The sequence below is a fragment of the Staurois parvus genome, unplaced genomic scaffold (assembly GCF_062004578.1).
Source record: "Staurois parvus isolate SC_StPar_1 unplaced genomic scaffold, SC_StPar_1.0 ptg000070l, whole genome shotgun sequence".
In the NCBI taxonomy this organism is placed as follows: Eukaryota; Metazoa; Chordata; class Amphibia; order Anura; family Ranidae; genus Staurois; species Staurois parvus.
In genome coordinates, this window is record NW_028317866.1 from 1,855,923 (window position 1) to 1,882,082 (window position 26,160).

The window sequence follows — 26,160 nt, forward strand, 5'->3', positions numbered from 1 at the left end:
ATTCATTTTCTGGTTCATAACGTCCCATCTGCACAAGCGACAGTCCACCCATGGGTATATTATTATGCAGACAAGCCTGCGGATTATTTAGATATGAATTATGAAATTGTATGGTACACGGTTCGTGAGATCTATTTCTCTGCCTTCCCGTGCGCCGGAGTTAAGGCAAGTGACCCATCAAACTGTTCGCCTGCTCATTATCCATCCGATGAGATGTCCAGCTTTTATATCGGTCTCTCATATTCCAAGATATGAGACATAGGGGAAAAATTGATTTCTTAAAAATGTTATCTGGTGTGGGCTTCTTGGGAATGTCTTGAACTCCTGGGAAGGCTTCGTTATGTTTTTATGAGGCGTGAAATTACGCAGGTTCTTTGGACAGTGCTACACCACGTGGCTCCCTGCTGGGATCTGGCCTGTGACACTTTTAACACACACACATCTGTCACTGTGCCTCTCAGGAAGGGAGGGGGAAGGAAAAGGATGAGGGAGAAATGGATACCCTTAGCAAGATGGAGTCTGCGTCAGTCTCTGTTGCGCACATTTGCGACAGTGATTCCTACTGAACCAGACTGAGAGACCATTTAAAGGCTCAGGAACCCTTTGCAGGTGTTATGGCTTAATTAGCTGATTAGAGTGGGACACTTTGAGCCGAGAATATTGCACCTTTTCACAATATTCTAATTTTCTGAGATTGTGGATTTGGGGTTTTCATGAGCTGTAAGCCATAATCATCACAATTATGGCAAATCACGGCTTGAACTATCTTGCTTTGCATGTAATGAGTCTATCTCATATATTAGTTTCACCTTTTAAGTTGCATTACTGAAATAAATGAACTTTTGCACAATATTCAAATTTTTTGAGTTTCACCTGTAGGTATGCAAAAGTGGACTGATGTATATTATAGGTAGCGTCATTTAGGTAGGTTAGCATAGCAACGTGTAGGTCAACCCTGGTATGATGGCAGGCTTACAGTCTGTTGCCAAAAAAAATTTTTTTTTAAACAAATAATTTTTGGTTAGCCTGTTGTAGTCTCTTACTTGGAGATCTTACATATAACAATACTTTCTGTTGCAGGCTGACAATGCTAAACTACTACCTTTGAACTTGCAGCAGCATTGTTAGCCTGTTGTGAGCAATATTTCATTTGGTCATTGGGCTTCCTATCAGGTCTATCAGATAGGCAGACCACTGACCAACTAAAGGAGTTTGCATGGTAGGCTGACAACACTGGTGAAAATTGTGAGACAGTGGCTTAGTGTTTGCCTGCAATAGGGAGTGCTGTATGTAGTGAGACACAATGTTAGACATAGTGAAAAGTAGATTTAGAGTTTACATACACTTTATTAAATACAATTAGGTCACATCCCTGCCTTCAGCTGGGGACTGGGCAGTGAAGGAGAAGAAACAGACTGTTGAAGTTATCCTTCCGTTCTCTACTCCTGTCAGCCTGTTCATTGTCAGCACTTGAGCACTGCGGAACTCCTTCTAGTGCTGTCCCTCCTTCTCCATATTCTGCTATATAATGGAATACCAGAGGCTGATACCAAGTCATATTTAGGTGCTTATGTTAGTGGAATTTAAAAATACATCTAGTAATTCAATTAATAAATACATATGTTTTGCAGCTCTGCCTGAAGTTCAACTTTAAAGGAAACTAGTGCTAAGAAAATATCGAAGTTTGCATTTCCGATTTGAAAATCATACTTGTGTAGCTATTGTGTTGTTACAACTTTTTTTCTGAATACTTTTTCCAAGTCAGTGTCTCAGGAAGCTCAGAGAAAGCCAGGTAACTAGTATTTTCAGAGGTTAAGAACCAGAATTCCCTACATTTTTTTCAGCTTGTTGCAATAATGAAAATTGGGTGAAGGTTATTCTTCAGATTAATTTATTGGTGTATTAAAAAAAGTACTTTATGACAATTCACCATCAAAACAAAATAAACAAATTAAAACAAACTAAAATATATCAATGCATCTTGTTCTCAAAAAATGAGAACCATATAACTGATTATTGGTATTAATATACAATATAAATGTGACACAGAAATAGAGCTGAGAACTTTATCAGAATGAAAATAAATCATAAATAATTATCAATGACATCTATATGGATACACAAGAGACCTGAGCAAAAGTCCAGGTTTTCTTTACAGGAAATATACTTAACAATTATCCTCCATGGCCTTTAAAGACTTCTGTGAAAGCATAGTGAGTGAATGAATGAATGAATAATAATTCCCAGACACAGTCATGGTCCTAAGACTATATGGCAATGGGGTGTGTGGCTTATAAAAGACAGCATTTGTTGGCAGGTTAACTTGGACAGATTAGGGTGTAGACTTTCCTAATATTTATTTGTATTAGCATGGAATTGATGCTTCTTTACAAGGACCTTGTGTAGCTCAGATCCATGCAAGTTATTCTGGGTTCTGGTCATGAATTTGAAGGCAACCTTGCATAATCACAATATCTGGCTTTGATTTAAAGTCTTAATCTAAACCCAAGAATAAAAATATTCATGACTGCAATGTGACGGGCTTTTGTTCACTTCAAGTTGGTTTCTCATACACGTCCATGGAATGGCAAAACCCACTTGAAGCAGGTAAAATGCAGGGTAGAAGGAGGCAAACTACAGGTCCAATGCACTGGTCAATAAATTCTGAATGTTCTATGAAGCAACTTTTTTTTAAAACTGATGCCATTGACATGGGCTCTTTTACTGTTGGAACAATCACTTTTGATGGAGTGGTGAAGCCCAAGCAATCTAAGCAAGCATGAGAAGCAATAAACCCTACCTGCCTGCACTGTAGCCATACACTCACTGGCCACTTTATTAGGTACACCTTGCTAGTACCGGGTTGCACCCCCTTTTGCCTTCAGAACTGCCTTAATTCTTCATGGCAAAGATTCAACAAGGTGTTGGAAACATTCCTCAGAGATTTTGGTCCATATTGACATGAGTTATTGTTGCCTTTCTATAATCTCGAACCAGTCTGCCCATTCTCCTCTGACTTCTGACATCAAGAAGGCATTTTCGTCCACACAGCTGCCGCTCACTAGATATTTTATAATTTTTGGACCATTCTCTGTAAACCCTAGAGATGGTGTGTGTGAAAATTCCAGTAGATCAGCAGTTTTTTAAATACTCAGACCAGCCTGTCTGGCACCAACAACTGAATCCCCTTTCTTTCTCATTCTGATGCTCGATTTAAATTTCAGCATCATCTGCACCATGTCTAGATGCCTAAATGCATTTAGTTGCTGCCATGTGATTGGCTGATTAGCCATTTGTGTTACCAAGCAATTAAACAGGTGTACCTAATAAAGTGGCTGGTGAGTATAGAATGGTAAGAGGACATTGTGGAAGTAGGAAGAGATAGCCCTACCACCACACATCTCGCCAGACTCAAGTGCTTAGCAGGTATAAGCAGCCTCAGCTTAGTTCATCCAAGCCATGCCCCCAACATGTTTCGTCCTGCCCCCATGGCTTAATTATGGATCTCCATTATTAAGCCCTGGGTTAGCTTTTACCTGCTAACCAATCAGGCCTGTGCGGCGGATGGGCTATCTCTTCCTACTTATACAGCGTGCTTTGGGTCTGGCCAAACCTCTTGCCAGCCTGCACCCTCACTAGTCAGTGGCATCCAATTCATCAGACCTTGTTAGCCTGAGCGGGGGCCACTAAGCATTTATCATGGGTCATGGTAAGAGGGCATTGTTTTCTTTTAATCCTTTGTTAATTATGTGCCAAGCATTGCATTCTCTTTTCTATTCACATGTGCCTTCACATGTACTGGGTAAGTTTATAGTGCCTCTGGGATAGAGAACAAACAAGAGATACTACTGGCGTAAGGAGGAATACCAGGCTATCTTCTGCCTACCAAATGCTGCAATTTTAACCAAACAGCTACATTGTAAAAACTTGATGAAAAACAAAGAAAAAATTAGTTATCTTAAAAAAAAACACACACAATAATGAACACGTATCTAAATCTAACACATTTACATTAATTTCTATTAAAGGAGAATCAGACCAAAATCAAAAGACAATTAACGGATATCAACAATTTCTATCCCTTTGAGCTGACATGACTGTTGTGCAGTGGACAATTTAGATGACTAAATAGTATTTAGAACTCGACATCATATTTAATTTAAATTTTGTGTATAATTATATCTGATCCATTTTAACTGGGATTTTTGCGACAAGTCTTCCCCATCTAATCTAAAGAAAAGGAACTTCAGCACAGATCACTTTATAGAACATTTTCCAGTTTGGAAAGCATTACATATAAGACCCCATTCATTAGGGACACTGGCAATACATGAATATTGCTTAGCAAGTATAACGTAATCCACTTAGTGGTACAATAAAAGAATTTGCTTGAAACAGCAAATGTTACTTTCTGTGCTAAAGTATAAATATATTACAGAATCTGATTCAATAACAGTTCACAACAGAACATTCCAGTCATGACAGACGTAGTTTGGTTATTTGGTATAAAAGTAGGTAACGAGCTTCATGAGACAATTTGCCAAAATCGATATTTTAGTTATGGATTGATGCTGGTGAAAAAATTGTCCTCTGGGCTTTAATAACTCTTTGGTCCTCCAGGCACCAGATCTCCCTGATCTCCACTCCCACCTCACTTGTCCTGATGCTTTTCCCATCATATAAAATGAATTAAAAAGGAAGCGATCTACTGCTACGATCGTGGAAGGTGGGTGGAGATGGGAACTCCTTTCAATAAACGTCTCCACTATAGTTCCCAAGGTAAATATAGAAAAGGGATGCATGGTACTCTATTGCAATGATCTTGGTAGGTTGTTAGAGATGGAAACACCTTTTCAGAAATCTTACCACTATGCATCCCAAGTAACATATATGTATTGGGCTTAAAGGAACAGCCATAAATACTGTAGCAAGAATTTAAAAGCTATCTCACCACATCTCTAAAACTATATTAGTGTTTCAAAGTTGAAACCGTTCCATAAACATTGAGTCAACGTTCAAAAGTAATTTATATCAGAAAAGTTGAACAAAAAAAAAACAGGAGCTTTTTTTTTTAGAATAACTAAACACAAGAGAATACTTTCTGAACCGCATTCTACACGCACCAGGCACTGCTATTTTTAGAGATATACGGTAGGTAAACTACCAGCAAGAGCTTACTGCTGTTCCTTAGTGCAGATATAATGTCCCTGACCTGACAATATTTTCTTACACTGGTCTTAGTATTTCCAATTTCAGACTGTTTTGATTCTAGTTGAAACGTCTTTGATCACAAAAACGTTTCAAGAACCTATAACAGTTTCCAATCGTACCGACTATCAAAGTGCTACTCTTCTTTTCTCCTCTTCCACTCTTTTCAGCCCCCAGAAGTAAGGAAAAGAGCCCTTTGTAAATTCTGGAGTGCTCCAGCGAATTGTGTGAACTTTCCTTGTCCCTTTGTAACAGCCCTAGGCCACATGCTCTTCCATACCTGGATATACTGGGCATTTTCTTTGCTCCCATTGGCTGAAAGGGCAAACTGCAGGTTGGCTTTAAAACCAATACCAGTGCAATATGCACAGTCGGTCAATGAACTGACTTCCAGGCACCAGTAAAACTGTGCCAGTGTTATACCCAGATGGTGTGCTTTGGATTTGACCACAGTCTCATGATTCTGTGCTTTCCAACCTACCTCCCCTGATTGAAGTTTTTTTTACACTGATATTACCCTGTATTGCAACATAGCTTTGCTTTCATATAGAGCATGTTTTAATACACATCGTACATTGCAGCATCCGAAAAAGCTGCATTATTTGAATATGCTGCCCTGCGTGTCCTGTTCAAGTCAAATTATAAATGCATGATCAGTGGCAGACTGACCATTCGAGCACTCGGGCACTGCCCAAGGGCCCGTGGTCAGTAGGGGGCCCCATGAGATGCCCCTGGTACCTTTCATTGGCTTTTTTATAGGCTTTTTTGGGAGTGGGCAAGGACACAGGGGCCCCATGATCCCTTATTGCCTGGGGGCCCCATGAGTTGTCAGTCCGCCCCTGTGCATGATAACAGGAGCCATTGAAGAGCACAGTTCTGTATGCATTGTGGTATGGGAGTATCAGTGTATATGGGTGAGAAGCAGTAGAGAAAAGTTGGTAATGTTCTTGGGCTAGAGGAAAGTTAAGGGATCATTGATTTCATTAACAGGGAAGCCACATGCACAAGGTAAATTCCAGGACGAAGATTGGAGTCACTCCACTGGTAGGCTGTGCTCTTTCAGTCCGAATACGATGAGTTCTGGAGAGAACCTTAATGTTTATCCCAGGCATTTACCTAGCTGTTAGACAGACTGCATGTGGATATACTGGGCAGAGAAGGGCCACATCAATGAGTGCAGAAGCCACCACCCTTTGACGTCCAATCTATGGCTTGTTTCTATTCCATCCACTTCCAGCTAAATATCAAGTCAAAATACAATGCACAAGTGCATGCACACATACCTCTGCAAGCTCAGTGGAGGACAACTTGCAAATTTGAAATATAGCCAATAAAAAATCCTTTCCACGTTGGTGTTCTGATGTTATTTGCTGCTGCACCAACACTTTGTACAGTTATCATGCACACATATAAGAACAGATATTGCAGATATTGATTGAGTTTCATTCCAAATGCATGAGTATACTAACCAAAGTAATCTAAGCCCATCTTCAACAAAAGTTGTTTACAAGTGATAATTCATACAGCTCATTTAGCTAAGACCTAGTTACAATGACACAGTCATTACATTTATTCATCAATATTTGCACACTGGCAAATAACATAAAAGATTCTGAAAAAATGTGTAAAAACGTGCCACAAGCAATAAGTATAGTCATTTAGAAAATACAATATAAGTATGCAAAACAATAAAAAAAGCTATTAATTGCTGAATATTGCAGCAACTATCTGGTTTACTCTATCACTCCCTATATTTACAATGGATTTTATTTTACTGTTTACAACTAAAAAACACAGAGCATCCTCCTTCTGAGTAAAGGAAGTATGATGCCATATCATTTCAATGCAGTAGAGACAGGAAAAGTCTTATTATAGAGCTGTGAAGAATATTGAGCCAAAGGTCAAACTATGATTTGTAGTTCTTTAACATCTACAGATAGGATGCTGAAGGCTCCAGTACATGCCACCATTGGCAATAAAGCACGCTGATCCGCATTTGCTCACATGACCTTATTGTGTGATTATCTGATTATTGTGCGATTATTGGAGAAACAAGAGTTTTTCTCAATATGACCACATCACGCATCATTTGTACTGCCCTGCCTGTTTTTTCCTGCAGTGGAGTCCATGTTTTAAACCACAAAAAGAGCCTAGTGTAAGAAACGTTTAAACTATTACATAACTAATCATGTCCATATTATTATTTTGTCGGTATTAATGTAATTTGAATGCAGAGACCAGAACTGCTACACAGTGAAGGTACGTGATATGGAAGAAGAAATACAACATAAACAAACCATTTCTTCCAAATAATCAATCCAAAATAATAAAATGGTACCCATTAAATTTCTTTGGCGTTTTTTTTCTCTAAATATCACAGACAAAAAAAATCAAAACAATCCTTGAATTCTAGATCCCGATCTAAGACAAAGAAGGAGGTTTACATGGATGGACAAACTAAGAAGCCCTTTCAGGAGAAACAGCCAATCTAGCTAATTTGTCCCTGAATCCACAGTTTCCTGAACAGTTCAACTTTGCAACAAGCAAGTGCATTATTGATAGGTGACCGTTCCTTCTATGGATTTGACATGCTTTATTAAAGATTATCGAAAAAGCTTACAATATCAGAATCAATGCTTATACACATGGTATCCATAAGTTCAGCACCTGGCTGATTCACCATACTGTCAGGTGGCATGCTAGAACATGTTGACTCAAAATAATTTGCTTGAGGTAAATTGGTCACAGTCATCCCTGGCAAAGGCATTTCATTGGTTCTACTTGGTAGCATGTGACTGGTATCTCTTAGAGTGTAGGAATGAGCATACGAGGTACTTCCAATAGATACAGAAGGATAACTTGGCTGGGAGTTATCCTGTATACACACGGAATCGTTATATGTCTTCTCAGAAGTATTAAACCTGTGTTGATTTAGGGAACTGTTTGTTTGCAGCAGGGTATTATACTCCAAGTGGCTGGTGGAAACTTGCTGAAGTTTTTTTACATGGCCCCCTGTATGTGGTTGGTGAACTGTGGTTGTTGGCAAGGTGTTGTAAGAGAAATCCTGAAGATTGTTTGAGCTTGATGGTTGGCTTGCCAATACTGGCCAAAAACTAGGATGAATAGCTGATGCACCTATTTGTACAGCATGGGTTCTGGTTTCTGTTGACGAAGGCATGGTGAAAGAAAATCGAGGGGTACTTGTCTGTGTCATGGGCTCTACTGAAGGTTGTGCACAACTTTCAACATTAAATAAAGGTTCTGTAAGATAAAAAAGAGAAAGAGTCTTTTCTAATATTTATAGATTACTCAGTGAAGTTATAAAGACTGATAGCTGGGTGAAATTAAAATCTAAAATAAAAACAATTTTTACCTGGTTTAATAATTCGCTCTCTGCCACTAAATCTTGGCATGGATGCTAACAAGCTTTCTGCTTTCTCCATTTGTTGAGGTTTTTGAGAATCTACCAAAGAAACACACCACAGGTTAGTAATGTTACTATTACCATTCTTTACGAGCAAACATTATCAAGGGTGACATTGGCAAGACACATTGAGGGTTTTAAAAAAAAAAAGTGACACAGACATAAAGTCTACATCACTCTTCTACTGTAAACTGAGAAATCAGAGCAGATGCTGCTGCTAATCAAAAAAGGAGCAAGCCCCTTCATTAATCAGGCACAATCTGCTCAATTTTCTATGCTGTGTCTAGCACAGACACAGCAGAGAGAGGGAGGAGGAGGGTTGTTAACCTTGCTTTTGCTGAGATTACCAGCCGGACATGTAGGTAGGGAAAGATGCCACTATACTTTTCCCATTCTGACACTTCAGGGTTTATTAGGAGGTCTAAGTCTGCCCACTGTCTACTAGCATGGCTCTGAAGCACCAAGCACAAGTTGTGCAGTTAGTACACTGTATGGTACTATACTGCGCACACACACGAACACGTAGCATCACCCTGACCTTCAGAGGCATCGTGGCGAACCCCAGGGGCAGGGTGGGCTAACGTCACCTCAGGGTGCAAGTTGGTAGGCATGGTGGATTGTGGACAAATGTAGTAAAATGGTCACCAGTCACTTTTAATGTTGAACAAAAGTGAGTTTATTGCTTACACAATGATAATTCAGGGAGAGAGGGGTAAGGGCACAGGACAAAAGAGTCTTTAAGCTGTGACCAGTACTCTGTACTTTCATAGCAACAGCTGTCTCCATTAGCAATCACAACTCACAGTCTTGTGCAAGAATTGACTGGATGAGTCCATCTTGATGCTTTCCCAGGCTCAACACAGATCCCTGGTCTATGGCAGAGTGACTTCTGGTACTTCATGTCAGGTGTCTATCCTTCCCTTCATGCACACAGACAGGTCCTCAATTACAGAGCCTAGAACACATGGTTAGGCCTTAGGCTTCAGGCCTACCGAGCATAGAAGTTTCTAACACACCCACACCAGACCAGGATCTAGGTAGGAGGACCCTGATCACTTGACCTCTCTGGCTATTCATACTCTCTCCCAGCATGCACCATTGGCCAGAAAACTCCTATTGGTTGACTGGGAGAAGAATGCATATTCATAACCCAGCTTCACTGCAGCTCATCATACTAATGCCAAAGGTATCAGTGACACCTACTGGCAAAAGGGAGGAACTACAGCTACACTGAATTTAGGGGTAACCCAAATGGTCAAACAGACTACAAATCTACAAATTAGCCAGGTTACCTACCACTCACCAAGGCAAAATAACTGGTAGCCCTTGTTTAGGACAGGGGTGGCTACACACACATACAAGCGCGCACGTGCGCACACACGGTGCTTCTTTATATGCTAGATTTTCAAATGGGCTTTTGCTTTTTTAGAAATTGTGAACAAAGCCAATTAAAAATGAATACATAATTATGATAATGATGATAATATCCTAATTCTGTCTAGATGATGTCTAGTAGCTCAAATCATTCACTATTAAAGTACAGGGTTGTTGAAAAAGATGCAGCAGAAATATTTTTTTTCAAACAACCTGTAAGGGATAGAAGCACATTCCTCACATCACTGGACGGAGGAAGGTTCAATTTAAAATCCTGCCTGTCCCTGCCAACTGTACGTCATGTTTTTAAAGTGTTACTTAACCCACAACAGTAAAATCGGTCTGTATATGCAGTAAAGCATGCTTGTTATACTCACTGTGGAACCTAAGAGGTTAATCCTCTGCCTTGTATAAAAACGCTGTTTGATCCTGACTTCTCTAATCTCCCCTTCTTCCAGTGTCCCCCTCTTATCACCTGATAAGACATATTGTGTTGAGTCACTCTGCACAGGTTCAGTTTGGTGTGTATTGTTAGAGAGGTTTATTTCTTGGGAGAGTACATGTGATCAGCACAGGGCCAATCAGCACTGTCCAGACAGAGGTCAGGGGTCCTGCATTCTCCTAGAGTAGAAGTAGTGGAAAAATCCTCCTACAAGCTTTAACATGTTCTCTGCTTGACACTGATAGAAGACACAAGACTGCTATATACTGCTGATGAGAAAAGGTATTTAGCAGTTTATATTTACTAAATAATTGCACTTCCATGTTCTGTGTACTGTGGGAGACCAGGTATAGTGAATTCAGGGTCCTGGGTTTAGTAACACTTGAAAAAACTGTCTGCATATGAAGTTGTACAAGTTGCAGTTACTGCAGGTATTACATCCTGGCGACCATAACAGAAGGTTACATTTTGCACTGCATTTCTGCAGGATTTTGAAGTGGAATGTGTTTGGTGCCATTTCTGTTAGTACAGTTTATGGACTTTTCTTTTTTGTAGAGCAAACTGTGACAGGATTTTCATATGTGGACATGCTATAAAACTGGTTGCCTCCCCAACTTCAAGATTCGAATGACTTATTTTCATGCAAGATGGTGTCCCACCTAACTTCCAACAACAGATAACCTGACCTTACCCCTGAGATTTTTATCTGTGGGGATACATAAAAGAAATGGTGTTTGTTCCGCCTATGCCTGCTACTCTTCAAGATTTGAGACATTGAATTGTTGAAGCTGTGAATTCAATAACTAGCGACCAGTTGATTCGTGTGTGGCAAGAGGCAAGAGATGGTCTACCAGTTTGATGTTTGTTAAGTAACACATGTCGCATAACTCATGTTGGGTGCATACAACCTCAAGGATCATAAAAACTTTGAACCTTCCTCTATCCAGTGATGAGCAGAATGTGCTCATCACTGGATAGAGGAAGGTTCAAATCTGCTCCATCATTTTGAATAACCCTGAATAATCCCTTACAGTTTGTTTGAAATAAAAAGTTGAAATCTGCTCCATCATTTTGAATAACCCTGTATATATGAAAAGAAAAAAAGTTATATTGTTTCTCACCCCAAAATAAACGTAATATGTCTTCATTTTTTTTTTTCTTCTTTGCATAGTGATCTACATAGGTTGTAAAAAGAAAAAAAAGTTATAGTTATTACATATATCCAGCATGCTATAACACAAACTATACTAATTGAATTACTATATATTTATTTATTTCAGGTACTTATATAGCGCTGTCAATTTACTCAGCACTTTACACATTTATATATATATATTGAACATTCACATCAGTCCCTAACCCTCAAGGGGCGTACAATCTAAGGTCCCTAACTCACATTCATACATACACATATTAGGGCCAATTTAGATATAATACTCTTTTATTTCAGCTAATAACACATTACCATGTTCTTTTACAATTGACAACATTCTGACATGATGACATTAAAAGACACCAAAGCTCCGCATTTTGTAGAGAAACTCATAGAAATTGATTGTGCTATAACATGGAGATGCACATGTAAGAGAGTCATTGCTCAGAAGCTAGGAAGACGACATGCTGGCTTTAGCATAGAATGCAATAAAAGTATATCAATTCTGCTCTATATTTATCAGGTGAAACATTCTCACCTTTTTCACAAGGTATGTATCTGAAATCCATAGGTTCAATTATCAGGTGAAACATTCTCACCTTTTTCACAAGGTATGTATCTGAAATCCATAGGTTCGCTGACTTCTTGGTCAGATGGTCTTTTCAACTGCATTTTCACTGGTGTAACTTCAGTGATAGGAAAGGGGAATGGAGGAGTCTTGAAAACAATGGCTACTTGACGATGCACATCAGCTTGTCCAAAGATCCCTTTGCTTTCCCAGGTGTCAGTAAAAAAGCGGACTTCTATGTCATCTACATAAAATAAAATTTAAATATAGTGAGACCCAAAACTGCCTTGAAGAAGCATAGTTAGTCAAGTGAAATAGTCGAAGGAAATGTGTTTGTATAACCCTATTATCATGTTTAAGTTCCCAATATAGCTTTGTGTTCCAAGGTTTCCTCTGGACTCTGTATGCAAGAACCATGCCATCTGTATTACATTGAATTGATACTAAAGCTTTATTTGCCTTTATTTGTGAAGGGGAAGAGAGGGGAGAATAAATCCTGCACTGTGCATGGCTGCATCTCTTCTCCACTCTCTTCCTCTTCACACAGGGACTTGAGGAGCAGCAGGAGCCATTAGCTCAATCAAATGCAGTGAGGATGAAGTGGGAGCGGGGCTAAGTTCCGCAGTGTGAGCTTATGAAGCACGGCTCCATAGAAAAACAGCTTGAGAGACACTGTGTGCCCCCATAGCAAACGTCTTGATATGGGGACACACGATAAAGAGAAGACAAGATCACCGGCGGAGGACCTGAGAAGAGGATCAGGGCCGTTCTGTGCAATACCACTACACAGAGCAGATGAGTTTAACATGTTTGTTATTTTAATTTTAAAAAAATTTGACTTTAATAACACTTTAATTATGTTCAGAGAAAGCTGTCACCAGATAATAATGGCAAACTAGTGTATTGGAAAAGTTGTAAGGAAAGCTTGCTATGCAGAATAAATTGGTATAATAGGTAGGTTGAACCTAAATGCTCCACTTAAAGTAGCTGAATGACATTTATTTAACTACAGCATATCATATCAAACTGCTTTTTTTAAGTAAGATACTTTTTCTTTATCCTTCATTACAACTAAGCACAGGTGATCTACAGCAGCCTTTTTCAATGTAAAAAAATGCCCAAAAATTGTATACAAGCCAGCGGGTGGATGAAGCCTGCCTTTTAGTTGCACAACGCCACAAGTTTTTATTGTGCACCAATACAACCTTCTAGCTCAGCAATGGGCAAACTACGGCCCGCGGGCCGTATACGGCCCGGCGGACCTTTTAATCCGGCCCGGCGGACCTTTTAATCCGGCCCGCGGAGCTAGGCTCCCACTAGGCTCCTCTCACAGTCCGCCCTGAAGACCGGTGTAGCATGAAAATCTGTCTCCTATGAGGATCTGTCCCCCTCGACGTATCTGCGCATGTGCCGGAGATCGCCGATCGGCTGCTAATGCCTGAAACTGGCACATGCGCAGATACGTCGAGGGGGACAGATCCTCATAGGAGACAGATTTTCATGCTACACCGGAATGGCGCGGGAACACGGCGAGAGGAACGAGCGGAGCAAAGGTAAGTGAATTGACACAGGGGGGACTTGGGGACTTAATATGGGGGATGAATTAATATGGGGAATGAATTACTATAGGGGGGATGAATTACTATATGGGGGATGAATTACTATGGGGGATGAATTACTATATGGGGGATGAATTACTATGGGGGATTAATTACTATATGGGGGATGAATTACTATGGGGGATGAATTACTATGGGGGATGAATTACTATATGGGATGAATTACTATATGGGGGATGAATTACTATGGGGGATGAATTACTATATGGGGGATGAATTACTATGGGGGATGAATTACTATGGGGGATGAATTACTATGGGGGATGAATTACTATATGGGGGACAAATTACTATATGGGGGATGAATTACTATGGGGGATGAATTACTATGGGGGATGAATTACTATATGGGGGATGAATTACTATATGGGGGATGAATTACTATGGGGGATGAATTACTATATGGGGGATGAATTACTATGGGGGATGAATTACTATGGGGGATGAATTACTATATGGGGGATTAATTACTATGCTTACTATGGGGGAATATTACTATACTTACTATGGATGACACATACACATCATTCATCTACTCTTGGTCCGGCCCCCGGGTCCAATATATGAACCCATTGGGACCCTCAAGTCAAAAAGTTTGCCCACCCCTGTTCTAGCTGCTTGCGCCCTAACAACCAATGAAGTAATCGGTTGATAAGGCGGATATCGGGTTCCTGCACAGTATCCTTGTTTGCCCCTCCCCTGCCCCTTACTATCACCACTGGGGTCACATTATCTGTTTGAGGGAGAGAAACTGAGGGAGAAGAGAAACATTGGAATGCTAGTCAGTAGCAGGATGCCAAGGCATATTTGCTATGGAAGAATAAATCATTTCTAACTTTGGGTGTCCTACATGTGTGAATGCTGCTGTATTATATAAAACTATTAGTTGAGTTTTGTACATTTTAGAATGGGGTGCCGCGACTGAAAAAAGGTTGAGAAACACCGATCTGTTACATCTCCATGCAACCTCTTCCTGTCTGCATGCAACCAGTGATCGCTGTGTGGCATGTCTTAGGGTTGACGGTGATAACAGTGGATCATGCTTGTAAAATGTGGACTTAAAGCGGTGTTCCACCCAAAAGGGGAAGTTCCGCTTTAAAGATTGGTCCCACGCTCCCCATTAAGGATTGGCACCTTTGGGGATTGGGTACCCAAAATTGACAGGTACCCGCTCTCACTTCCACTGCGATCGCCTACGCAATCGGAAGCAGAAGTTGTCCTCCTACCCTCCCTCCCTGTAGTCTTCTGGGACACATGACAGGTCCCAGAACACGACGGGGCCATTCAGGAAGCACAGCGCTACTCGTGCATGCACAGTGGGCACCCGGCTGTGAAGCCGCAAGCTGTCACAGCCGGGTGCCCACACTGAAGATGCTGGCGCTTGGAACACAAGACAGCCGGTGAAACAGGCTGCGGGGAGGACACCGTGGGATCATGGGACAGGTGAGTGGCTGTTTTTTAAAAGTCAGCAGCCACAGTTTTTGTAACTGCTGACTTTTATTTTTCTGCAGTGTGAGTGGAACTCCACTTTAAGCAATCACCTGTAGTCTCTATCAAAAGCCAGGGTGACAACAAAGGAGTGCAATTGGGAGGCAGGGACAAAGCAAAGATCACCCTATAAGAGGAAGAGCCTGAACCAAGACCCAAATGTCAGGATCGTCAGTTATAAAAGTTGTAGATTTAACAATATTTGAAATTACACAAAAAAAAATAAAAGGAACCATTAAACTATGGCTCACTGATTTATACAGGTATTTAAAAAGTGTACATAAACCTTAAAAATGAACTTCTTTTATTTGCTTGAAACTGTTTTGTTATATCTGTTTGTTAAAAAAAAAAATATGCTGCTTGATCCTGCCAGAAATCCAGTGCTTTCCTGTGCACTTGGCAGTGTTATCTCAAGCATTGTTATAATTCTGCTTTGGTTTCCACTCTAAACTACAAAATACACCGTCCCCTTTGTTATGGAGATGAGGTTAGGGGAGACGCTCTGCAGTCCTACCACAATTTCTGCCCTACAGTGACAACGCTGATCCTACACAGATACAGTACAGTAAGTGAGCATTATTACCCTAGGACAGGAATATGTTACTGGCAGGATCATCAGGTGAAAAATAACAAAGCCTGAAAAACACAAACTAACGCAGATGCCACAATTCAGGACTGATAAGCTGCAATATATTATATTTTTATTCCAGGGTTTAGGTACATTTTAACATTGGACAGTAGTCCTCATCTGTAGCTGCCTGCACAGTGACTGATTACTCTGGTACAGTTTTATAATGCATTAGGGCCCACTTGTGTAGTGAGGGTTGCCATCATCAGGGATGGAGACTGAGAGAAGGGTCCGGTAAATATGTCACATTTACCAGCCCCTTCCTTTCCTGAATGAACACCATGAGTAACTGGTACCAATCACTCACTGTTCATTCATAACTGCAGCATAGTGAACTGTGTTTTTTTTTAGGGGGCCCTGTCAGGTTGGCTGTATGAGGTCCCATGGTTTCTAACAGCAGCCCTGGTGATTGGTACCAATCACACATTGTGTTCATTCATAATTGAAGCATAATAAACTGTTTTTTGGATTTTTTTTTAGGGGGCCCTTTCCGGTTGGCAGTATGGGGCCCCATGGTTTCTAACAGCAGCCCTGTCTACTACCCCTACAGTAAGAAATGAACGTTTATGATGAAGGGGTTTTAAAGATTAATTAAATATTAGGAAAAATGCCATATTAAGTGTTTTGGCCTATTTTAGATATAGTTGTGGTTTTACATTTTTCTTCCTTTAGGCACCTAATACTAGTATATACAGTACATTAGTATATTGCCTAGAATAGAAGTAAAAGCTGTACCTTTCTGAACTTTGTCACATAGCAGGAATATCTCATCACCTCCAGCTGCACTCCCACAATTTTTATTCACACGACAGATCCGTAACTCAGCAGTGTTGGGAGCTCCTAAAATGATAAAATAGTAAAACGATGAAGAAAAACTACGAATCTACTTATCTTTCTTACCACACAAAATGGAAAGGATTAATATTGTTAAAAATACAATTATATATATATATAATGTATACACACATACACAAAGTCCTTAATTATTATTAAGAGCCTTATATATAGCAATACATGCATTAATTCTCTCGCCACCAAACTACCAGTGTGGCATTACCAGGGTTGTGCTGGGGAAGCACAACACAGTTGTCTGCTTATGTCCTAACAACAAGGGACAGTATGAGGAGGTGCCACAAAGTATCATTAGTTGCTAGAACATTCATGGTCAGGCCACACAGCTCCACTGGTTGCTAGGACGCAGATGGATTGGTTGCACAGTGTTAGTGGTTGTTATGATACACATGGCTGTTTGCACCATAACAAACAATGATGTTATGCGGCCCAGGGGCCTAAACATGAACTGAGGATGGAGTGCATGGTATGGACCCTCCAACCCCAGTGTTGCCCCCGGCACCAGGCTGCAGAAGGGACTGCTACTCCTTGTGTGTAAGCAGTAGTCTAATGCAGAAAGCACAGGTCCTCTTTGGAGCCGTGTCTGAAGTTTGCATGCTCTTGTGGCAGGTAACAATATTATGAATATAATATAAGCAAAGTGGCTAAATGGTTAGCACTTCCACCTGGCAGTACTAGGGTCGTTGGTTCAAATCTCAACCACAACACCACCTGCCTGGAGTTTACATGCTCTCCCTGTGCTTTCGTGGGTTTCCTCCCACACTCCAAAGACATGCTGGTAGGTTAATTGGCTCCTGTCTAAATCGGCCCTAGTATGTGTATGTATGAATGTAAGTTAGGGACCTTAGATTGTACACCCCTTGAAGGTTAGGGACTGATGTGAATGTACAATATATGTGTGAAGCGCAGCGTAAATTGACGGCACTATATAAGTACCTGAAAATAAATAAGAAATGTTACAATTTACACTTCCCTGCACCCTCTATTTTTTATAACATAATACTCCAATTGGGTGTTGATAAAATGCTGCAGAGAGTAAGTCCGTAGATTCATGCAATTAGGCATTCCCTCTAAACATAAAATCAGTTAAGAGAAGGCTTAAAGGAAGGGCCATAAAGGCAAATATGGAGGATGGAGATACTTTGCCTCTCCTTCAGGATCTCATAACCTATAAGTTATTCATTTTATTAGTTAAATACATATCAAGCAATTAACATCCAATCACAGAGTAGCCTAAGAGGGACATAACTGGAACCCAGACCTGGTTATAAGAAATGATGAAACTTACGGTTATCATAAATTGGGTTGGAGACAACAGGTGTCAGAGCTCTGGTATATTTCCCTTGTTCATCAGCCAGAAAGACTTGGAAGCATAATCGTACAACATTGAGGTCATAGTCTTCGATTGTAAGTAGTTGCTCTTCTCGTACTGCAGGGAAACAAAGGTTAAGAGCATGTATTGTAGATGTAGTACAAAACTATCATGTAATTCTGAAACATCATCCATTAAAAGTCAGATATCTCAGTTTTGGGTGAGCTCTGAAAGGGTAAAGCCAGCCATACACTCATGGATTTCCTTTGTGCAACCTCCAGATAGATGAATCTCCCCTGCTGGTGCTCATGGCTGTCAGAATAATTCAAGCTGATGCAATTACTTTTGAGCCAACAATTTTCCACCTGGTTTCTTCAACAAAAGTCAACTGAACAATCAAATCAAATTGGGAAAGTGGAAGTGCCAACAGGGGCATCCATGGCTTGAGTTTTGGACGATTTAGCATGAATCTGCCAAAATTCAAGCCATTTATGGCAGCCTTAAAGTGGTTCTGAACTCAAAACTCAAAGCTTTTTACCTTAATGCATTCTCTGCTTTAGGGTAAGAACACCCCATTACCTGTCTTACTCACACCCATCCCTAAACACTTATCTGACTTCTGTCACTGTTCCAGGACTGTAAGTTCTGCAGCACCATTTCCTACACTTCTTTGTCTCACAGGATATGCTGAGGAAAGCAGGAGTCTTAGGCTCCTGCTGCTGTCAGTCAAAATTCTGTGGGGGCGGTGGTGTAGGTTACTGCCACTGTGCGTGTCTACAGGTGTACACAGCCTGGCCTCCTTAGCATGGGCTTGCTAAGGAGGCACCCCAAGGAGGGAGGAGCTGATTGTGCTGGTGGGGGACTGCCAGAAGAGGAGGCAAGGGACCTTTCTCTATCCCATTAATATCTAGTGGTGACTCTAATCCCAAATGCAGTTAGCATTTCTATGAACCCAAGAACCCAGGTCTGAAAGCCAACAAAGCTGATTTGCTATTTGCTTACTGTTTAACTGTCTGGATTGCAGTGTGAGATCTTCAAATCTAAGTTAGGCCTGTCTCATGGTCAAAATGCATCTGGAGGTGAAATGCAGTTTTCCATGCGTTTAGCCTTCTGATTATAACATAATTTATACAATTACCTATTGGTAATAAAGCATCTCCATTTAAATATTATTTAAGTATTCTGAATACTTGCCATGGGGTCCACTACTCTCCACCTACAAGTACAACCTGATCTCAGATATCCTCAGGTTTGAGAAAATGACATTTTTACATCTGCACCTATACATCCATACACCCATACACAGACAGATGTAGGCAGGAACACATCTGAACATGTTTTATATAAATACTCTATCATCAATGGCCTTTCCCATAAGCCAACTGGGCATATTGGTCCTTTCTATACCCACAAGTACACAAGTATACAACAAAGTCAATGGAAAATGTACAGAAGGGAAAACAATACTGAGTCATTTGTGACAATAACAGGACTTACTGAATTCTCTGTGAATAGCACTAGGTGGCAGTTCTCATAGGTAGAACTGAGAAAAGCACCTTTTCCATTGAGGTTTTATATATGATCTATGATTGACTCCCACATGGTATCAGGTTTGGAGTTATTTGTGCTGCACTGGGATTGGCTACGACTCAAGATTGATAGAAAATGGGTACTAAAGATTTAATATATTATCACGCTCATAGTCAGGATCTGTGATATCAGTTTCAGGTTGGTTTCTGTGCTGCAGGTTTTCAGTTCTGTGTGAGGTAATATATTCCATTCCTTCTGGGTGCAGAGTGCTCCCAAATTCCACTTCCTAATTTAGGGCTAGAACAGTAACGGGATAATTCAACTTGATGCAAGCATGAATAAATATAAAATCTGAGTGCGCCAAGTCTGTTGTCATTTAACCCTCTCACTGCCAGAGCTAATTTTAAAATTTTGATCACACATACTAAAATATGTGTTTGTTTTAGTATGTTTAGCATGTACATGAAATTCAATGGCAGTAGTTGCAAAGGTTAGGTCACACAATATTTGCACTATTGTAAAAGTAATACTAAACACACGCGGTTCTGTTTCTGTATGTGGATGATGGCACTGCAATTAGTTTAATAAAAAAAAAATTCTAAGAACCTTTTTTCTAATCGATATACAGCTGTCACATGACCCAGCTCTTTCCCAGTCGGTCTGCAGGGAAACATAAGCAGGAGGAGCCTCTAGTCCTCTGCTGCTGGTCACATGTTCAAAATAAAAAACAAAAAACAAAAAAAAACAGCCTTTTGAATACAGAATAAAAATAAATAATTCATGCCAATAAATTGTTTTAAATTGGCACACAATTATACATTTGAAATCAAATCTTTTTTATTTTGTGGAAATAGCATGGTGTGGGTAGATTTATACCAATGGCATGCTGTATCCTGCCCCTCCAACCTGTGTCTTAGAATAACAGGGAGGTGAAGAAACCATTAATCTACATGTGATATCCCACCCCCATTGTGTTTAGCTGGTTAGTGGAGATGGAGGAGGAGGGAGGGACAGGGCTGTCATTTACCACTGTGTATATGCCCACATGTGTGATTCTATAGTCACATGGGCTGCTCAGATGTGATAGGGAGGAAATGCTCAGCTTAGAAATTTACTGAAAACTGAGCAAGTGCAGAATTGCCACTTCAGCTGCAAAATCCCTAGCTGATTTGGGGACATGAAAAGGATGGGGAGATAGAGAACAGCAGGATCAACCAGGTTTTTTGCAGAATACAGAAAACGTATCCCATAGTGACTGAGTGCAGCATGTAATACAGCATTTATTGATAGTTTCTTTTAAGATGTGGGTTTATTGACACTTTAATTAAATCTAAAATACACTCAAATTATTTTTAGTGCCACCTAAATCACTTCTAATACATAGTACTTTGAGACTCCAAAAGTGCCCTTGAAACAGGTTGTGTTCAGGCATCCAGAGGTGCCTTCTCAGTTTTGGGGACAGTTTTTAATTCCCACAAATGTACACTTTTGTACGCTTATATAAATACTCAAAAGCAACAAGTAAAATCAGTCTGATCTACTAATGCTGTTCAAGAAACAGTACAAGTGAGTCAGAAAGTGCACTCAATATACCTTACAGTACTCGACAGTCAAACCAGAAAAGTGTGTTTTAAAATCACTCAGCATGATCAGCTTGTATGTTAATAAGATGCACTGCATATACTGCACCCCATCTTTGTTCCCAGCATGTGTAGACTGTAGTGCTGCTTATCTTTTGACACGTCAGGTTATTGTACTGGATGATACCCATGTGTACAGATACATTTATAATCTTTATATTGTAATGAGCAGGGCCCTCTGTTTCCTCTTGTACCAAAATTGTATTGTAACTGTAATGTCTACCTTCATTTTGTAAAGCACTGCGCAAACTATTGGCGCTATATAAATCCTGTATAATAATAATAATTTCTCATCCTCTTTATCAAAGAATTTTGTCCTGCAGAGTAGCATGCTGGAAAACAGCCACCATCATGATGGGTAAACTGAGGTGTAATATGTGAGATCAAAGCTAGGATATCATTTTAATTTAAATAAACTACCTACAGTGCTTACATAGTTATTCTGGCTGAAAAAAGACAAAAGTCCATCCAGTTCAGTGCTTGAATAATTAGGATCAAATGTGCAAAACCTAAGCATCTGGATGTAATAAAGGTTCCCACAATCCCAAAATGAAATAATTTCCAAGACTTGAAGCCTGATCCTGCTCCTGTAAACCCATTGGGTTTCTGAATGCAGATTAGAGGATCAAGCTATGGAAGTTAAAGTTTATGTAAACCCTCACCTTAAAAAACAACCCATTCAGATTAAAATAGAAATGAAAAGCAAAACATTTGTGTAGAGATATAAAAAAGCATTATAAATAAATGTTTCCCTTCTTTATAAGTGATCACATACCCTCTGTTCTCCACTGCAAAGAAAGGTGAGGGAGGAGCAACAGCAGGACACTGAACTTCCCAGTGAATGTCTGTGTGTGTGGGGTGTGTCAGGGCACTTCTGATCATTGGAGGAGAGCAGGCTGAGTTCCCAGCACAGCTAGAGAACTGACCATGCTGTGCTTTCATGCATAGTGTGGTCAGTATTTAATAGAAAAGTGGAGGGACTGGCAGGAACACCAGGGATTTCACACAAAGGAAACAATACAAAAAGAACAGGTACCTTTTTTTTATACAAGTACATGGTACAGCAGGGACATATCAGGAATATGAAATGTTGGGATTAAGTATTCTTTCAGCTGGCTATGCACTTTTTTTCTCTTTTTTGTTCAGCCTGCAACGTGGCTGGATGAATCCACAGTCCTATCTATTGTATTCTGGCAGCCTGTACCAACTGCATGAATCTGATTGAATGAAGTCATTATTAAGCTGTCAATTTTCCTCCCAGCTCCTTCCGTTTTTCAAGGAATGCCAGGTGATAGGGTAATGACAAGGGCTCCAATGAAGTGAATTTTTGACAGTTCCTGATGCACCGGCTGAAATGTAGCAGTGTACGGTCAGCTATAATGTGGTTTTCACCAGAGATTCAGTTAGTGTTGATAGGGTAATCAGGCAATTTTCTTTCCTTCCACTCATGGTGCATAATCTACAGCCTGCCTTAGACAGCTGTCACCGGAACAACTGTCCCCTTTGAAACATGTTCCTGTTTTGGTGTCAACTGAAAATTTTGGATTTATCACCACTTCCACAAAATGACCACCACAGGGAATGTGTCAGTGGATTACATGCATGCAGGGCCGGGACAAGGGCCACTTCCACACAATGACCACCAGTGGGGATGAGCTTGGATTTAATCAAAACTTGAAAAGATGCAGTCAGTGCTGAGTTTCATGCAGGAGATTTCCCACCCTGAATTTAAAAAGAATGAAATCATTAACCTAATATGTCCATATGGCCTTCTTAGGTTAATGACATTGACCTAATATAACCACGTACCCATATTAGGTCAATGATATCACAATCATCCCCGCCCCAATGCACACGTCAGCTGCAGGGCAGGGACTCTCCTGCCCACAGCACATTGGTCCAGCAATGATAGCTAACTTCAGGGTTCCAACCAACTTGGGTTTGGACTGAACCCCAGCTCATCACTAGCCACCAGGATAGTTAGAGAGGATGAATCTACCTAGCAGGGATATAGAGAGCAATTAAACAATGGCCAGTGTTCTAACCCTTCCCTATGCTATTGAAAAAAAAGAAATTGTGGCTATCCATAATTTATAATTTGTTGCCTACAGTTGCCTAGCATTGCAACTTGTTTTATAGTTTCATAACAATGGGGTCTAATGACAACTAGATGATCTACCAAGAGGCCAGCACTTGAATGTTTCGGTGGATTACACGCATGCAGGGCCAGGACAAGGGGTGGGCAGGAGAGGTGGCTGCCCTGGGCACAGTGGGGACTTTTGGGAGGGGGGTGCCATTTGGTATCTTTGCCCTGGGCACTAAATAATCTTTTCCCGGCACTGCATATATGAAACTTTATACGCACATAGTTTCCCACGTTTGTGTGAAAACCTAGCTATAGAATTCATTGGTAGCAACAACTAGTAGGGATCTGCTGAAATATTTCAAGAGCTTCCCAGGTGTCAGTCATGGTGTATAAATCTCTCATATGACATTTTGCTTTGTGAAAAACTTGATCGTAACCAGCTTTGCTTTTATATTTCCGACCAATTTGCTTAAAAAAGAGCATGATTCTATTTATATACATTCAACTTCTATACTTTTACACAAAAGCCACTTGAACCTTTGTAGCCTAATAACTTAAAGCCGTAGGTGTATTCGAACAGAATAGTTTCAGTTAGTTGTTTACCTCTGAGCAATTCAGTACCACTGCAGCAAGAGTAGATACTGTGGTTTGCAACAAAGGTAATCTCACCACAGTGTTATGTGTAGGCATTACGCTGTAGGTTGATGCAGCCCACTAAATGTTCCTCCTTCAGAACTGCTCGCCCCATCAACTAATGTAGTATACCAAATTCATGTCTACACATAATACCCATAAGGTTAAAGAGCTTATGTTATAATAATTTCCTGTGAACCCACAAATGCATCGAGACCCATTGCTCACACTTGTGTGGGGCACGGTGGTAAGTGTTTGGAGTTGGAGATAAGGAAATATATTTACTTTAAAGCATTACTTTTCCACTTCTGAATCTTGAAATAATGCATTATGTGATATCATTACTGCATTATGAGTTAATCATAATATTACATAATATTAGAAAGGTGTGCAAACTGCAGTGACCTTGAGCAACTAATCAGAATATACTGTATATTCTGCAGAAGATATACCACATGCCACTCCATACTGGACACCCATACACAGTCTAGTCTTTGAAGGCAGAATCTCCACTTTGAGGATCTCTTGCAGATTTCAGCAGGAACTGATTCATATAGGGCAGCCCTTCTAAAACAGGGGTCTGTTGAAAGGGGAGATTTACCAAAAGTGGTGCAGAATCTGGTGTAGCTGTACATGGTAGCCAATCAACTTGCTAAACCTGAAAGCTGATTGGTTTCTGTGTAGAGCTGCATCAGATGTTGAACTCTCCAGTTTTAGTAAATCAACCCCCCCCCAGTGTTCTGTGAGAGGTCACTAGGAGGTGTGCAAGAAATAGTGATAATTAGGGGACCAGTTCAGATTGATCTCTCTCCTGGCAGTACCTGTATAGTTTAGGCACCATCGTCACTTGGCTGAGCCAGCAGTGCAGGACCAGTGGAGACTCTCCTCTCGTTAGTAAATACTGACACTGATCATCTATTTAAATTGGTAGTAAAGTCTGTATTTTTATTTTGACCTACAGGTAAGCTTATAATAAAGGAGTGCCCCATTACGTAGTGGCTAGTTGGTGAAAGAATGCCCCTTACACTGATAGTCTGCAAAAGAATGCCTCATTCCACTGGCTTATAGTAAAGCTTACATGTAGGTAAAATGAATATTTCCTAAACGTGCACCTATTTAGCGATATTCCAGAAAACAGGAGCCGGAGACACCTCCGGCGCATGCACTCTAAAGAAACGGCATACCCGTGCCATTTCTTTAGAGCTGTGTGCCATGCCCAGGGCTCCCATGAGCATGCATGGAAGTGACATCATCACGGCTTGGCCAGTAGGAGGGCCGGAGCCCGCAAACCCCAAAAGAAGGGTGGGTAATGATGGAAGCCCTGTCAGTGGTGACAGTGCACTGCTGGAGGGCTTTGTTTTAAGGTAGGTATTTCATAATGTGCTAGTATGTGATGCAAAACATTTTTTTTTTATTTAAGAGACTTTACTACCGCTTCAACTGTCTATCCCACTGATCACTAGCGGAAAGGATATTTTGCTACTGACTACATATGGAAGAGGGCATTATTTTCTGACTATCAGGGTAAGGAACATTCTTTCACCAACTGGCCACTAACGTAACCAATGACCACCAACTAATGGAGGCCCTTCTTCCACTGAACACCAACATAACATATTTTTCCTCCAGCAGACTACCAATGTAAGAGCACCCATCTCCATTTGGTCACCATTGTATGTGAGGCCCTTCTTCCACTGACCATCAAAGTAAGGGCACACCACAATGCTACCAATGTGCAAAACGGAAATTGGATAGGCCAGAGGGCACCAGCCTTATATGATGGAAAACATAGGAGTTAAAATAAAACAACTCATAAGGAGGGTAAACCCAATGCTCCCAAGTGGTCAGGAACAAAGGCAGAAAACTATGGTAGACAGAGCTCTTTGTTGAAGTATCCAAGGCATATAAGAATTCTGAGGCTGGCTCCACCTATATTCAATGGTCTTATTCTAGATTCTTGACATCTGAATGGGAGATTAAAGTAAATGTATATCCTGTCAAATAAGTGTTTTGTACAAAACTCACTGTCAACCACTGAAAGGAAAAATCAAATAAATGAGATCTTGAACATCTGAAAATAGATACCTTTGTAACACATTTGTAGTGAAACAGGAAGTTTCAAGTTTAAAAAGGAAAGGTACAGCGAGTAGATGGAAGTATTTCTAGCCTGCAGTTAATTGAATTGCTCTGCATTTCTACAGAA

General features: G+C 40.4%; 1 protein-coding gene across 1 annotated transcript in view; it reads right to left on the reverse strand.

Moving 5' to 3' along the window:
- Positions 1-1,868: 1,868 nt before the first annotated feature.
- REL (REL proto-oncogene, NF-kB subunit) overlaps positions 1,869-26,160 on the reverse strand; it is an 83,864-nt gene continuing 59,572 nt past the window's right edge. The window contains exons 6-11 of the mRNA XM_089669208.1: positions 18,045-18,185; positions 16,640-16,744; positions 12,201-12,413; positions 11,570-11,623; positions 8,582-8,671; positions 1,869-8,469 (exon numbers count right to left, since the gene is read on the reverse strand). Of these exons, the coding sequence (XP_089525334.1) occupies positions 7,805-8,469; positions 8,582-8,671; positions 11,570-11,623; positions 12,201-12,413; positions 16,640-16,744; positions 18,045-18,185 (1,268 nt within the window). The 3' untranslated portion in view covers positions 1,869-7,804. The remainder of the gene's footprint in view (positions 8,470-8,581; positions 8,672-11,569; positions 11,624-12,200; positions 12,414-16,639; positions 16,745-18,044; positions 18,186-26,160) is intronic.